Genomic DNA, 17,593 nt, shown 5'->3' on the forward strand with positions numbered 1-17,593 from the left:
CCCATCAACACCCAAACTGGGCCAAAGAATCACACGCTGGGAGGGAAGTGGAGCAGATCACCTCATCACACAGAGTTTGCCCTCTCCCTAAGTGCTCTAAAATCACTCTTGTGGAGGTAGGAGGAAGGAACCCATAGTTAAGGCTGCTATGAGACTGACATTTACTGTGGAGATTACATCTCTGAGTTAAGTATAAAAGCACTGTGTATCAGTGCCAGACTCAGGGCTCATATTCTTAGAGAAAAGACTGAGTTTTCAAAGCAGTTAGGAGTAAAACTGTTCAATGGTTTAGGAGTCTGCAGCAGTTAAAATGACCCTTTTTGCAAACAGACTTGAAGGCTCCCCTTTCCTTTGCCTGCCTCTGGCTAATGTCTGCGCTGTAACACATAGCTTCAGACCTAGGCAACTCTAGACTAAACCACACAACGAGGTTAGGCCTTTTCACAGAGAAAGTAGGGCAATTCCTTGCATTCCTGTTGTGATTTGTGCCAAGGGAAGCCGAGGGAGGACGCACACACTGTGAAGCAACAGGTTTACAGCACAGGCAGTGACAGGTTCAGAGTGCCATTCCTTCTGCTGCCTCCCAAGCTCTTTGGCAAGGCTCTTAATCTGCCTCTCCTTTCTCTCCTGAGACTCCTACAGATCCATTAAGGGTCAGCAGAGCTGACAACTTGGTAGCCTTGAGTAGGCTAGAGCTTGATTGTTGCAGGAAGTTGATCCCCAACCCATCTCTTACCAAGCTTCCCCCTCTTTGAATTGATTCTTGGAACATGGTGAGGGGCAAATGGTTGATGGAATGGGCAGAGCTCAGTACAGCTAAGCCAACTTTTTTATTTTTTACTGGAAAATTGCAATTTGCTGAAAAAAAGACTAGAAGTGACTGCTTCCTGCTGGAAACTTCAAGTTTTTCAAATGAAAAGGGCTTTTTCCTTTGTTTCTTATACTAAAAGATTTCAGGTTTGGCCTGATCGGTAATGATAAAAAATGTGCCATCTTAAAAAAGAAAATTGCAAAGTCAGAATAAAGTATGTGTCTGAGTCTGGATAACTAAATGTTTGGACTATAGGAGAAGAGAATCCGGGTGGAACTGGGCTGGGACTGTAGCTGGCTAACATTCTCAGCCCAAAACAGAAAACTGAACGAAAAGTAGCATTTTGATTGAATTTCAATGTTGTGCAAAAAGTAACTCAATTCCTCAAAAACTTTCTTATTCAAAACAAAAACATATTTGGTACTTTAAAATTTTTGTAAAAGGTACTGAAATGTTTTGTGTCCTTGTGTTGGGTAAAATTCCTCTCTTGGAAAATGGTGGAAGCGACAGGAAGGAGGAATAGAATTTTCCCCACCAAAATAAAAAACCCCCAAACAAACAAAACCAAATGTAATGAATTTCAAATGAACACATTTCTTTTTTTTTTTTTTTTTTAATTATACCTGTTTTTTGCTGACTGGCTTTACTTGTGGTGATGTAGGATGGAAATGTGGGAGTTCACTGATACATGGAGAGGCCTGATACAACTATCCTAGAGATTTTTTAGACTTCAATGCATTACAGTGATGAGAAATAAATCTGACCAGCCTAAACTACTAGTTAAAAAGCTTTTAGTGCAGGTTTTTGTTGAAAAGATATTAATACATGTGTAATGAGTAGACTGAATGTATCTTCAGCCCTTGAACCTGCAAAAGGATGCTATTTCAATAAATCAGGAACCAGATATTGTCAATCCAACATACTGATTCCTTAATTTGTCATCCCACAGGCTAACATTTTGCAGTCCTCTCCAATTTTAGTTCCAAAACATGCTGTCCTCTTATAATTGTGATTACATGCAGCTTGTCACCATCAGTTCATTCCCTTTCTGTGTGAATTACTACTAGAATTCTCTCTTTTAACAGCAAGAACATTTTCATTTTGGAAAACCAGCTCAGCAGTGTGCTCCATTTTTTGTGGCTCAGCCACTAATGCTGTACAATGCTTGTAAAAGTGAGAGAAAATTAGCTCCTTGACTTTCAGCTAATCGCAATGCAGCTCCACACTGTTTGCAGCAGTTACAATTAAAACGATACAACATTCTACTCAGCAATGACACGCTACGGTCAAACAAGTCTTCCTTCTAGTTATGATTGGTATTCTCCAGATGTTTGAGTTCGTATTCAGGCCTGGCAAGTTTGCAGCTGCAATTCGAACTGAAAATCTGAACAGCTCCAGTGTTTATTCTCAGAAAGAACACTTGAGACTGTTTGTGAGCAGTTAGATGCTTGCTTTTACGGCTGCCACTTCAGAGTAAGGGGCCAATCATGTCCCACTGAAACCAATGGCAGGACTCCCACTGATTTCAGTAGGAGCAAAAACTGGCCCCAAGGTGAATCAACCTCACCCTGTTTATCAGCCAGCATAAGAGAAACACGTTCAGTTCATAAACAGCAACAGTGTTTGAAATCTTACTTACTAGGAAGTCTTCTTCACAGTACACTTTACCATTGACGTTGTAGAAGGCTTTTCCTCGAAGTCTTCTCCCTGTTAAAAAAAAAGTTTCCCGTTAGTACCTCACACTCCATTTCCAAACCGAGAGCCATCCAATAGGCAAAGTACAAGTACAGAAACATTGGCATTTTATGGCTGGGTGCATCAGAGAGTTTGAGAAGACATAATGAGCTTTTGAGAATGACAGTCTAACATGGGGACCTCATCTCTACCCCATCTTTCTTTTCTAATCGTTATTAGCAGTCAATGTTTATCTGATGATAATACCCAAAGCCTTCAATCAGGGTTGGAGTCCTGCTGGGCTAGGCACTGTGCACATGGAAAAACCATGTTACTTGAATGGTTATTTATAGCATATTTTTACACAACTCCTCACACCTCTGCCTTTGCTAACATCCCAGGTTCCTGCTTGCTCCTGTTCTCTCTGCAATGCTAGTGCAGATATCTACTTGTGGTCAGTGGTTCTGGAGGCTGAGATTATTCCAGTACAAAGTTATAGCATTAGAAATGAGAAGCACACACTTTATATTTTTCTTCTTCCAATTTTTTACGTGTAAATTAAGTACATTTGATTTGGAAGCCACTGCAAAGCAGTCACACCTGATCCAACTCCAGTGTGGTTAGAAGTTACACCAAGAATGTATTTGGTCTGAAAGGAAAATAAACATAATAATCATTTTTCAAAGTATATCTGTATTTAAAAAAAAAAAAAGAATGACATACCAACATGCACCAGCAACCTACAGCCATAAAATAGATGAATGCATGTGTGATGGTGGGGGGAGGAAGAGTTGAAAGGACAGACTTCAGTTTCAAATTCAGAGAGTTTACTATGTTAGTAGTATTTAACTATATCTATACCATATGTGCTCACCATATAAGCTAAGGGTGCATTTCTAGTTCTAGATTTAATATACATCCACACATAAACCAGACTCCAGATAATCTATCAGTCTCAACATATACAATAAATCAAAGGAATTCAGAAAAAAACTACTCCAGCCAGTTGTTTAAAATGTAACTGGTCTAGGTCTCTTCTGACTTAGACTGATGTAAATCAAGAGTAACTTCTGAAGCCCATGAATTATACCAATGTAAAACCAGCATAAGTGAGAAAAATAGATCTTGACAGCCAAACTCATTCTGACACAACTCACTCATCTCCAGTGAATTTCATTCATCCCTAGGGATTTGTTTGGGCCAATTTACCAATAAAGCTATCAACAGGTGGCAGTCTGGGTAAACAGATGGCACCTCACCCATTAAGACCTGCATACACAAAGCCAATTGCAGTGCACAAGTCATAGCTCATGCAGATTCAGTGGCTAAATGCTTGCTACCAAATAACAACTTCATTGAAATCACAGACCCATGAACAATACAACACAGCCTGTGCCCACCCAGCTATAGATGGTCTGTCCTGGAATAAACCCTATAGTAATATGGTACTATATCGTGCTACAGATTTACAAATTCTCTCTGTAAAGGCCATATCTAGGCATACTACATATGCATGTGTATAATAACAGACTGTCACAGGCTCAGGGATGGAACAAACTTTGGGGATGAGAAATTGCTGAATCTACTGAGCCTGCAGCTACTGGCAGTTTAAATCTCAGGGCTACTGACTGTGAGCTGCTGAACAAAATGCAGTGAGCAGGGTTCTCCAAAGTCTCCATAAGCAACAATAAAAGAATAGGATTTATTTAAAATGGTTAAAAGTTTCCTTTACACATTGCCACTTGTGCTGTTATCCTGGGAAACTGTGTGTGGCACACACAAATTGGGCTCTGGGATGACCTTTTGGGAAATCCCATGCTGTATGTGGTTGTCTGGTGGTTGACTGGTTACCGGAGGGAAATGTTTCCTTGAAATGTAGATTGCTGAGCTGTAGATTTCTCAGGCTGCTTTGTCTCAGGGCTACTGGAAGATACACTCAATTATGCTTTTTTATATGTATTTGTTGTATTGCGCCCTGGCTTTGCAACAGGACCTTCTTAGATAAGACTCCTGACACTTGTTTGAAGCCCCTTCTGTAAAATGGGTCCATGCAGGCAAACAGAGTCATGGGAATCTGGAATGATGACAGAAAATGCCGGGCTGGAACTAAGCTCGAGTGTCACCTGTCCCCTGCACCATCATGGAGTCCAGATCAGGTATACTGGGGCCACCCATCGGATATTTATCCAACCAGCCCTTAAAAGCTTCCAAGGAAAGAAATTTCATAATATTTCAGCGGTGCCTGCTCCAGTGCTTAAATAACCCCTCTCCTAGTAAAAACTTTTTCTTGATACTAAACCTAAATCTTCTTTGCTGCACATTAAGCTGATTTCCTCTTTTCCTTCCCCAGTGAATTTGGTGAGCAAGTCAGTCCCCTGAACTGTTTCATAAACCTCCAGGCCTTGAACAGAGGCACAAACCAAGTGCAGCTGCCTGTTCTACGCTCACACATACCTTCCAGTGACCTCTGAAGATCTGGTCCAGAACATAACTGGCTCCTATGAAAATGCACTTGGGGCAACTGGCAGGAGGCACAACATGGTGCTCTGTGAAGGTTGGCAGTGCTTTGGGAGACTACTGGGATGAAGACACAGCCCTTTATTCTCAATTTAAGGAATGAACTCTGCAGAATAGTCTTTATGTTCTCATCTGACATTTAACCCTTTGGGCTAGGGACAAAAGCTGCACATAAACCAGTTTAAGCAATCAGAAACTGGCTTAAACCTGTAACAGAACAGAAGGTCAGTGCACATAAACCAGTTTCAAAATGGCTGAAACCTGGCTGAATGTAGCATCAGACTCAACTGATTTGGGTCAAGCCAGTTTATGAGACTCCTGTCCCAGACCCCTTCCTGGTTCAAGTTAAATCACAGTCCTCCAGCATCCCAGAATGTTTTGCAGCCCTGGGGGGGTCTGTGCTGTGTGCTCCAGAGAGCAGGGCTGGCCCTGCCCCTCTGCTCCCTCATTGGAGCAGTGAGGGCTGGCTGACAAGTGGGTGGGGGAGGGATGGGAAGCCTTGCTGGGGATGCAGCCCAGTCTGCAGGGGGTGGTGGGACTGCACCCCCCACATGCAAACCCTGGGTGGGTTCTGATGCTTTCCCCTGCTCAAACTTACTGCTGGCTGCGACTGTGGACTACAAATCCCAGAGGCACCTGGAAGCAGGAAGAGGAAGTGATAAGCCACCCTGCAGAGTCCTGCTGATATGATTATGGGCTGCAAATCTCAGAGATCTCGGGGGCAGTAGGAAGAGAAAGTGATCACACAGCCCATGCTGGCTACATGCCAGAGAGCCATGCTCTAGCACCCCCAGCTTCTGAGCTGAGACACTTGCAGACATGTGGCTGCATTTCCTGAATCAAAGGTTAATGTTTGTGGACTTCTGTTTCAATTTAATCTCTGCAGTTTAGACTAACCTGCAAAGACTGAATCAATTCAGCCTTGGGCTTTCTGACTGTCAGTACTTAGCCTTAGTGCCTGCATATCAGGCCAGCAGCAAATATGGCCCACTGGCACGAGCGTACCTCTGTCTAGGTCACACTCAGCTCCCTGCAAGGCTCTTCAGGTCTCCTAACCACCTTCCCTTCAACATTTCAGATACAGCAGTCATTACTCCAGCCTGCCTCTCCTCCCTGCATGCAGAGCTGCCTCTCAGTTGCCCCATTCCTGAACATCCTTCCTGACACAGCCATTTTTTGCAAGCTGCATCCTTGTGCCTCCCTGCTTATCTCCATTTTCCCTTCCACAGCCTCCATGTCATGGCTCCCTCTCTTCCAGGATCCAGCATTTTTCTGCCCTACCCACACCCTCTATCTGTCCTCCCTCCACCTGCCACTGGCCTCCCTTTTCCCCTCAGGAGAGTATCCACCTTGGCCATTGCCTTAGCCACCCTGAAATGTCAGGGATGAAAAGGTGAAACCATCCAAGTGGATTCACCCTACATGCAGGCTCCCCTATATTGATAGCCTGGATGACAAATGCCTGCAGGCCCAGGTGCATCTGAGTAGTGGTGCATCGTTATCCCCTCGTAAGCCGTGCATAAATGCACGCTGACCCTGCACAAAATGATGCAAGTAGCTGCTTTGCTCCCTTCCCAGCAACTAAAGAGTTGAAGCCCACCGCCCGCTGCAGCAATTACTCACCTGAGCCCTGACCTCAGTGCATCGTCAGTGAATAAGGCAGCCCTCCCTCCTTCCCCCGGCATGCTTTTGAAACCACACCAAGCATGCCAAAAATGATGATTTCTGTGGTAACATGAAAGCCTCGGCTTTGCTTCCATATTTAATCACCTACTAAAAGCCCTTTGTTGTCTCATCTACTGTACTCTGCTGTCAGTATTTGTCCTTAATCATACAAGCAACAGGGAGATCTGGGCAACATCAAAGCCTTGTTTCCATGGGTCTCCTAAAGAGTCACTCTAGCTCAGTCTGAAAGGGTCCCAACCCCTGCCCTTCAATCCTCTCCCCTGTCCCTAAATACTTGTGACTTGTGCCAGCATTTTAAGAAGTCATACCCTGTGCAGGCTCAGTAGCTTGAGGCAGGAAGCATGTGCCAATCTACAGTTACTGGGCAGAGGGGGTATAAAGGCTGGCCTGGATATGAAAGCTCTGTGGAAAGAAAGAAAAAAACCCAAAACCAAAATAAAACAAAAAGTTACCCTCTCCCAGACTAGTTTTCTCAATTCAGATCCAATGGGAGAAAAAAGGGCAGTGGGTGGCTCCTTCAGGATGTCTGTGATTCAGAGCTGTCTGGGAGAGGTAACAGCCATTCCTTTGCTTTCAGATAGTAGAGACAGACTAGTCACCCCAGGCTCAGGAGCTTGTGCATGCCCCTTGCTAATGCTGCTACACTCCCAAGCATCGCCAACTTGCAGTTCAACGCAGAAGACTCACAATGTTCGCGACAAAGGATAATTCTCTGTCGCTCAGTTTTGCACCGCCCCATCACTGCCACTGGCTGTAGGGGTAAGGTTGCTCCTCCTAAACCAGGACAACCTCTGCAACCCCCTAGTGCACAACAGGAACCATGAGAGGAACAGCCTGTGGATCCGCCAGGCTCCATGGAGACAACCTGAATGCCACCCCTACTCTTCCTGAAGCAATCTGCAAGCAATACAATTCCACTGGTCAGAGATCTCCAGGGCTAGGAAGGAAAGGAATGATCTTTAGGCCTATGTGAAGCGTCAAGTATTCGATCTGGATTTGGCCAATTCAGAGGGACAGTGATTTGATTCGGTGATTTGAATCACTGTCCTGACTGGATTTGGCCGATTCGGATCCAAAGATTTGGCGCTGATTCGGAGATTCGGTCATAGACTAAACAGGCAGCAGTCCTTGACCACACTGGACACAGCTGCCTCCAGCTGATAAGTCTGTTGTGGTGGGTGGAGGGGGGAGGGAAGAGGTGTGTGTGTGGGGCAGATGAATGCCCCCACAGCGAGGGTGGGATTGGGGGTGGGGGGGGCACAGGACTTGGGGAGGGGGGCTCCCGCCACTGGTCTGGGAGGGCATGTGAGCAGGCATGTGTCCCCAGATCTGCACAGGGTGGGCTGGGCCAAGCTGTGCTCTGGATGGGTGGTAGAAGGCGCTGGGAATGGGGGCTCTGCTGACGCTTGCCCAGCCAGGGCGGGGGTGCGCAGGATGCAGGTGTGGCAGTGCTGGGAGCACGGGCTATACCCTGCTGCCTCTTGTCCAGCCAGGGTGTGTGTGTGTAGCAGGGTACGCGATGCAGGCGCAGCTCACTTTGGGTGGAAGGCGCTGGGAGTCAGGGCTGTGCCCTGCCGCTTCTTGTCCAGCTGGGGTGGGGGTGGTTTGTGGGATGTGGGCATGGCTGCACTGGGAGCAGGGGGCCGCTCCAGCCTCCCGGACAAGTCATGGCTTGGGAACAAGGGGGTGGCACGGGCACCTACAGGAGGCCTCCAATGCCTGTACGCAAATGCTTGAAGCATGGGGAATAAGCAGGAGGAACTCACCCCCCTGCTAGCTAGCAAAAACCCAGACCTAGTGGGGCTCACAGAAACCTGGTGGGATTCTACCCATGACTGGGCAGTGGACATGGAGGGCTACATGCTATACAGGTGAGACAGAGCAGGGAAAAGGGTGGGGGGTGTAGTGCTATACGTCAAAGAGCAATATACGTCCTCAATGATCAGGATGGGGTCAGAGGAGGGGCAAAATGAGGTGCGCTGGGTAAGAATGCAAGGGGGTCGTGGGGAAGGGACTTGATAGTGGGCGTCTACTACAGACCGCCTCACCAGGGGGACGAGCTGGACCTGGAATTCTCAGGTCAGCTCATGGAGGCTGTAAAGTCAAGGGATGTGGTGGTCACGGGTGACCTAAACTACCTAGACATCTGCTGGGAGAAGCAATCAGCCAGGTCCAATTGCTCACGTAGGTTCCTAGCCAGGATACAGGACCGCCACCTAACCCAGGAGGTGCATAGTCCCACCAGGGGAATAGCCTTGCTGGACTTGGTCCTTGCCACAGGCGACGACCTGGTGAGGGGTCTGCAGGTACTGGACCACCTGGGCGACAGTGATCATCACCTGCTGGAATTTACTATCCAGTGCAGGGTGGTAAAAGCAAGCAGCAAGGCAGAGGTCCTCAACTTCAGGAGGGCCGACTTCTGTAAGCTAAGAAGGTTAGTAGGAGAGGCATTGGGGTCTTGGAGCTTCAATGAGATGGGAGTCCAAGACAGGTGGTTGTTCCACAAAGGGAACAATCCTCCAAGCTCAAAGGGAGTCAGTCCCAGTGTGCACCAAGTAGGGCAGGAGTGCTAAAAAGCCCCCATGGCTCGGCAAAGGCATCCAGGGATACCTGAGGGCAGAAAAGGAGGTTTACAAACAGTGGAAACAAGGGGCTATCACCAAGAAGGATTACACCTCTGTTGCTCAGGACTGTAGTGATGCTGTTAGGAAGGCCAAGGCAGAGATGGAGCTAGGGCTAGCGACCAGAATTAGGGATAACAAAAAGTCCTTTTTCAAATACATAGGGAGTAAGAAGGCACCGGGGTAACGTGCGGCCCCTACAGGACAGGCTTGGCAATCTGGCGATTGCAGCTAACGGAAAAGTTGACCTCTTTAACAAATTCTTTGCCTCCAAATTCCTTAACAGGGACTGGGACAGTTTCCCCACTAGGATTATGGATAGATCCAGGGGAGGCACCGCCATGCCTAGGGTTAGGGATGACCTAGTTAGGGAATTGTTGGAGGGGCTGGACATGTTTAAATCAGTAGGTCCAGGTGCTCTTCACCCAAGGGTGCTGAGGGAATTAGCGAGGGTCATAGCGGGGCCCCTGGCACAGCTTTATGAGCACTTGTGGGGCACTGGATAGGTACCAGAGGACTGGAAAAGGGCCAGTGTGGTCCCCATTTACAAGAAGGGGAGAAAGGAGGACCCCAGCAATTATAGACCAGTCAGTCTTACCTTGGTCCTTGAGAACACCTTTGAGAATGATCAAAGAGCACATCTGCAAGGGCCCAGCAGGGGAGGTAATGCTCAGGTCAACCAATGTGAGGTCATTGAGGGCAGGTCCTGCCTGACTAACCTGGTTTCCTTTTATGAGCAGGTCACAAAGTCCCTGGACAAGGGCGTCGAGGTGACTGTCATCTTCCTGGAATTTAAGAAGTCCTTTGACACGGTTTCTCACCACATTCTCTAAAAAAAAAAAAAACTAGGTGACTGTGGCACTGATGCCCACACAGTCAGATGGGTGGCAAATTGGCTAGATGGTTGCACCCAGAAAGTGGTGGTGGACGGGTCGTTTTCGACTTGGAGGAATGTGGGCAGTGGAGTCCCCCAGGCCTCAGTCCTGGGGCCTGTACTGGTCAACATCTTTATCAGCGATCTGGATGTGGGGGTGGAAAGCACACTGTAAATTCGCTGATGACACCAAGTTGTGGGGTGAGGTGGGCACACTGGAGGGGAGGGACAGACTCCAGCTAGATCCAGACAGGTTACAGAGGTGGGCAGATGAGAATAGGATGGAAATCAACACAGAAAAGTGCAAAGTTCTGCGTCTAGGGAGAAGGAACCAGCAACACACCTATGGGCTGGGGAACACCCTTCTTGTCAACACAGTGGCAGAAAGGGATCTTGGAGTCATAGTTGACTCCAGGATCAACATGAGCCAGCAACGCGAGGAAGCGGTCAGTAAGGCTAACCGCACCTTGTCATGCATCTACAGATGCATCACAAGCAGGTCCAGGGAGGTGATCCTTCCCCTCTATGCAGCATTGGTCAGGCTGCCGTTGGGAGTATTGCATCCAGTTCTGGGTGCCACACTTCAAGAGGGATGTGGCTAGCATTGAGAGCATGCAGAGGGCCACTTGCATGGTCAAGGGGCAGCGGGTCAGGCCCTATGAAGAGAGGCTAAAGGGCCTGAACCTATTCAGCCTCCAGAAGAGAAGGCTGAGGGGATCGGGTGGCCGTTTATAAACTTCCCACTGGTCCCCCCAGGTGATTGGGTGAGGCTCTGTTCCCCCGGGCACCACCGGGGGTTACTAGCAATAACGGCCACAAATTGTTATAGGGAAGGTTCAGGCTGGACATCAGGAGACACTACTTTACAGTTAGGGCTGCTGGGGTCTGGAAAGGGCTCCCAAGGGAGGTGGTGCTCTCTCCTACCTTGGGGATCTTCAAGAGGAGGCTGGACAGATATTTGGCTGGGTTATTATGACCCCACACTTGTTACTGCCTGGGGCAGGGGGTCAGACCTGATGATTTGTTTATAGTTTCATAGTTGGTAGGGTCAGAAGGGAGCTGAGCAGATCATCAAGTCTGACCCCCTGCCATGGGCAGGAAAGGATGCTGGGGTTGAATGACCCCAGCTAGGTGATTATCTAGCTGCCTTTTGAAGACCCCCCAGGGTAGGAGCAAGGACCTCTCCCCTTGGAAGTTGGTCTAGATCCTATCCTCCCTGTCTGTGAAGTAGTGCCTCCTGATATCTAGCCTGAATCTACTCTCGGTCAACTTATGGCTGTTATTCCACGTTACTCCTGGTAGTGCTCGGGGGAACAGGGACTCTCCCATTGCCTGCTGGTCCCCCTTGGTCAGTTTGCAGATGGCCACCAGATCCCCTCTCAGCCTTCTCTTGTGGAGGCTGAAGAGGTTCAGGTCCCGTAGCCTCCCCTCATAGGGCCTGCCCTGCTGCTCCCTGATCATGCGAGTGGCCCTCCTCTGCACCCTCTCCATGCTGTCCACATCCCTCCTGAAGTGTGGCGCCCAGAACTGGACGCAGTACTCCAACTGTGGCCTGACCAATGTCGCATAGAGGGGGAGGATCACCTCCTTGGACCTGCTTGTGATGCATCTATGGATGCATGACAAGGTGCGGTTAGCCTTCCTGACTGCGTCCCCACATTGGCGGCCCATGTTCATTTTGGAATCAATAATAATGACACCAAGATCCTTTTCTGCCTCTGTGCTAACTAGAAGGGCTTTCCCCAGCCTGTAGGTATGCTGCTGGTTCTTCCTCCCCAGGTGCAGGTGTCATCCGTGAATTTGAACAAGGTGCTTTTCACCCCCTCGTCCAAGTCGCTGATAAAGATGTTGAACAGTGTGGGCTCGAGGACTGAGCCCTGGGGGACCCCACTGCCCACATCCCTCCAGGTCAAAAAAGACCCGTCCACCACCACTCTCTGGGTGCGGCCCTCCAGCCAATTTGCAACCTATCTAACTGTTTAGGTATCAAAGCCAGTCGCCTAATTTTTTAATGAGAATGGGGTGAAAGACAGTGTCGAACGCCTTCCTAAAGTCCACAAAGACTACATCCACCGCGACACCTGTGTCCAAGGATTTTGTGACCTGGTCGTAGAAGGCCACCAGGTTGGTCTGACAGGACCTGCCTTGAATGAACTCATGTTGGCTGCCCCTAAGCATGATTTCCCCTCCTGGCCCCTCACAGATGTGTTCCTTGATAATTTTCTCAAAGACCTTCCCCAGGGCCGAGGTAAGACTAACGGGCCTGTAGTTTCCTGGGTCCTCCTTCCCCCATTTTTTGAAAATGGGAACCACATTGGCCCTCTTCCAGTCCTCCGGCACCTCGCCAGAGCGCCATGAGTGCTCGTAAAGCCGTGCCAGGGGTCCCGCAATGACATCTGCCAATTCCCTCATCACTCTGGGGTGGTGATCATCAGGACCTGCTGATTTGAAGGTCCTGTCCGACACTAAGTACTATGATACTGTGGCTTCTCCCCACTGCGTCTTGGCTGGGTGAACAGCAGCAGGGCATGGGGGCGGGTGCGTGCACATGGATCGGGGCGGGCAGCAGGAGCTATGGGGAATTTTAGGGTGTCTGCAGCCACCCCACAACACCCTCTCCACTGTGCTCTGCGGGGTGGATGGAGCCAGGGCTGTGCTCTGGGCTGCGGCTAGCTGCCCGGATTGCAGCCCTGGCTCCACCCACCCCGTAGAGAGCAGCTTGGCAGCGAGAGGATAGGGCTAGTCTCCCAGAGCACAGCCCGGCCCAGCCTACCCAATGAGTCTGCTGATTCAGTTTGGATTAGGAGATTCGGCTGCCAAATCTCCAAATCGAATCGGCTACTGAAACTTCGCACAGCCCTAATGCTCTTTCTGTAGCTCAAGGCAGATAGAGTAAGAATTGTGGAGTAACCTCAAATGCAACTGAGTTACTGATCTCTACTTCGGCAGCTGATCACCCTATGAAACAAAACAGCCTTATCCCCTCAGAGCACAGGAAAGTGGTATCGTTGCCAGCTTGCATTGCACAGCCTGCAGATCTCTGCACACTGATCAGACACTACCCTTCAAAAAGATCGTTCCACATACCCACAACAAAGGTGGCAAAGTAGACTTCCTTGTTTGAACAGCTGACAAGAAAAAGTCCATTATTCCATATGACTTTAACCTGGTTAGACTTCTAGAGAGTGCTCTGCATCCAGACCAGTCACAGAATCCTCCAATGCTATTATCCCCATTTCACAGGTGAGGGAATGGTGCCACAGAACACTGAAGTGACTCACCTAAGGTCACAGAGCAGGTCAGCAGCATAGCTGGAGAGTACTTACTCATGTGGTAATTACCATTATTAATAATAATTAGTAAGCCTAGCAAGCCTATTACCTTGGAGGGAGGTTAGTCAGGTATAATATACTTATGAACAAGAAACAACAAGTTATCACACAAATACCACAAACTGCTATAGCATCATGTTTTAGAAATGTGAGCTGTGGCATGCATTCCAGGTACTACTCCGAGCTGTTCGCTGAATTACTGAACTGAATCCAGTGAAGCTCCCAACATCCATGAGTTTGTCTACACTGCCCAATGCAGTGCCATGACCCAAGCCAGCTGTGTGCAAAGCTGCTTGTGCGCTGGAAGGAGGACTAACACTGCTTCTGAGCTAGCATAGAGGCAAGCTCAGGTATCTTTCCACAGTACTGCTTCGTGCAATGTAGACATACCACATTACTGTGTTTAAGGCAGTAAGATAAAATGCAATAGTAACTGCTTAACCAGCCAGAACGTGTACAACACCATCACATGGTCCAAAAAAATTGCTACTCAGTTTTCCTCTTAATGACTGTCTGGGTGTCTCTCACCACAGGCAGCTCTCCTCTTTCACAATGAATTGTAGCAGCATTCTCAGAGTCAGATGCTCTAACAAAACCAGAAGCAATCTACAGACAGGTCATTAACAAATGTTCTGGCCTACAGATCTTAGCTGCTTATAGGGCTTTCCATACCATCATGACAGGCATATTTTATAAACACAGTGTTTCTGTCCTTCTCTAGTTTTAGCTTCATACGGACCCTGGCACGTCCACCTTGTCTGACTAGTTTTCAGCAGCACAGAGGAAATGACTCTGTTTCACACCTGCCCAGGACCAGAATAAAAACAGGTCCGCCTGAAATTGCCAGGCTGTGAATCAGCAGCTGTGTTCAACTGAGAGAAGCTAGAGCACAGCTTCTTCTACTTCTTCCAAACTTTATGTCTGAACTGTACATCTAAGACAAACTTAAAGTAAATATTTTTTAAGCAAACCTGCAGTTATGAAAGGCCCATACATAAGCTGATTCTTGTTTCTCAAAGAGCCAAAGAACCAGGGCTCCATTTACACTACAAATGCAAGATGGGGAGGCAGAATTAGGTGCTCGCCTCACACGCAGTCCATGGTGGTAGGGTCTAAGGAAATGGCACCAATTCTGTCTAATAGAGAGCAGTGCGACATGTGCAAAGGGTGAGGCACTAAGCACCAGAATTCGAACACTACCTCAGTAAGTCTGCTTGCACTAGGAAAAATATCCATCGTCAACACTGGCTGTCAGCAGTCACTCCCTCCCATTTCTTCTACACTTCCCCATTGCTGAAAACAGCCAAACATTTATGTAAAAATGGGACAAAACTGTTTTCAATGCTGGTACAGAAAAATGAACTAGATGTAGCAGAACAATATGGGATTCAGGCCACAGATGTGCTTCAGGGTCCAGTCTTACTGAAGCACTCCATCCACTGGGCTGAAAACTGTCCTCTCCAGTAGCAGCTCAAGCAGTATTAATGCTTTGGAGGAAGGAAAAACCTGTTGCTGACTACCCCTGTAGCAATGGGGTATCTGTCCAATGCAGACAGGGCAAGCAAGTTGCCTTTATCCAGTCAGAACCTCACTATACGGTAAATTCTGGATAAGGAGTAACTGGAAGCAGAATCCATCCCAGCATCTCACTGTCTCCTGTATAACAGGGTAGTAATGTCTCACGCTGTCACAAAGCTGTAATTAGGCCTAATTACTGTTTGCAGACTGCTTTGAAGTTAAAAAGCACAAAGCATTATATTATAATGTTTGCAAAGTGCTTTGATGATTAAAAACATGCAAGTGTTGGGGAATATTATTTACTAGAACTATATGATGAGCAGGATCATGTGAGAGGTCTGAATTGCTTGCCTGACTGATACTGTTTCTAATCATCACCCTGCCTGTTTCTTGTTTCAGACTTGCTGAAGAATGCTTCATGTTCGAAACCTTGTCGCAGTTGATCCCAACTGTGCGGTTGGTCCAATAAAAGATATCACCCACAAAAATCCTAGCCTCTCGCATAATTCCTGGACCAGCATGACTACAAAATCACTCCAACATAGCCTGACTGATGGCAGTTAAGGAAAAACAGAGTACCCTTTCCAAAGAGTGGGGATGTCACGCATTGAAACTTTAGCTCCCTTGACAACATGCACCACCGCCAAGACTAGCTGCACATTCAGGCGAATTCAGTGCACAGACACACTCCACAAGCAACAGCAAACACTTCCAGGACATTTTAGACATATGTACCTTTCCTCCCATGACTTGATGCTAAAGTGCCATGCAGGAAAGTGCCAACGTTATTCAGAGGAGGTATTGTGGAAAATGATTAATCATGTAATTTATTTCTCAGGTTTGTGGTGTGCTTTTATTTTGCTCAGAAAAGTTTATTAATACCTCCCAGTGTGAAATGCAGTCAGAGAGGTCACATATGAGTGCATCATTTCTTGAAATGCAGCTAGATCCCTAATTAAAGCAAATCTAGTTTGTTCAGGTTATCAGTCTGAAAAATAATTTTTGGGTACTGTGTTTTCTGTTCTCTGAGGACACACCAGGAGACTCCCAGGCTTGGGTCTGCACACACAGCTAACAGAAAACTTCCCGAACTGAAGTGCTAACATCAGTTCTCCAGAAGGGGGCTTCATGCATTCCCCGCATCACCCGAAAAGCTCCTTCTTATTATCAGCAGTAAGAAGTGAAGTAACAGACAGAAGCACTGGGGACAGCTGTAGCTTCCCTTTCAGAGCAGCCAGCAGCACCTCCACCTGCTGCAGCTAATGACTTCAGAAATAAAGCGGGATTTACAGAAACATTCAGCACTGGCCTGCTAAAGTCAGAGGGAACAGGGTTATGCCAACACAGCACTTTGCAAAACAGTACCTATGAATGAGTTCCCTGGTAGCCTTATGCTGGAAACATAAAATATAACCAACGTATCCTGTTTTTAACTGCTGCCTCTAAAAAGCAAGGGGTACAGCGATACCCTTTTCAGTAGGCTTCCTTGCCCTATTCATTTTATTTATAATTTTCACTTCTTATGAGACAGCGGATGGGCAATTTCTGCTCTTTGTGGAATTTTGAAATTGTGATTCTCAAAGCTTTCTACACATACAGCAATTCCCAGTGACTGATTAATGAATTGTGCATACTTTTTTTTTTGTTTATTGAGCACTGCTCAATAATGGGCACAATTGCTCAAACAGTGCTATGACAGCATCAACCGTGGCCTCGTGCTGCTTTCTGAAGTGATCACATCTGAAAGCATGTGCTCTACACAGCAAGTGAATTTGCTGCAACAGATAATGCCACTTATGGAACAAGCCCTATAGAGGGAAGCAAAGCTGTGGAGTATTGCTCTGGAGCAAAGTACAATGATATAAGATGGCACTTAATAGTGCTAGGCTTGCTCGGGCCAATTTAAATTTCAATTAGTATTTCCATTATAAACTTGTGGCCTATCCCAAGAGACTAAGCCCTCCAGGATCATCTTTTTCCCATATGTACCCCAAAACAGCCCTGGGCATTAGTTTGGAGCTGATCTGGTAACCTTGCCCTCCCTATAGGCCGTCTTGTTGCTCTGAAGCACTGAGCACTACAAACATGCATCCTTCCCTCGCAGGGCGATAGAATTCCTCCTGTACAGGAGCAGCATTTCCCACGGAGCTTCCTCTAGGGTCCATACATGATGACAGAACAGCATGTGGGATTAGATTAGGGACAGAACTGGGGGCATGGATTGTAAACGCTTTGGTACAGAGGGTTTATTTGTATTTGAGGTGTAAGGCACCATGCAGTCCTATGGTGCTACGTAAAAATAGTGTCCTGCCAGCCCTTAGCATTAAAACAAACAAACAAAAAAAAACCCAACCAAATCATGAGTTAGCCTGGCAAATCGTTGGCTTAAAAATGATGTGATTTAAGAAGTAAGAAATGCTGGGTATTTGTATTTGCCTTTGGGCTTTTAGCTTTTCAGGGCACATTTTCAATATTTCTTTTGTGGTCCTCAAAGTGAGGAACATGCAATTGTTTAGTAGGGGAAAAACAAACAGAAACTAATATTCTCAAATCCTACACG

The 17,593-nt window shown here is 47.2% G+C and overlaps 1 protein-coding gene across 1 annotated transcript in view; it reads right to left on the reverse strand.

Moving 5' to 3' along the window:
* Window positions 1-17,593, reverse strand: part of WTIP (WT1 interacting protein) — a 114,513-nt gene that overhangs the window by 27,909 nt on the left and 69,011 nt on the right. Inside the window, exon 3 of the mRNA XM_006028114.3 lies at window positions 2,451-2,518. Coding sequence (XP_006028176.1) covers window positions 2,451-2,518 — 68 coding nt within the window. The remainder of the gene's footprint in view (window positions 1-2,450; window positions 2,519-17,593) is intronic.

The sequence above is a fragment of the Alligator sinensis genome, unplaced genomic scaffold (genome assembly GCF_000455745.1).
Source record: "Alligator sinensis unplaced genomic scaffold, ASM45574v1 scaffold170_2, whole genome shotgun sequence".
Classification (NCBI taxonomy): Eukaryota; Metazoa; Chordata; order Crocodylia; family Alligatoridae; genus Alligator; species Alligator sinensis.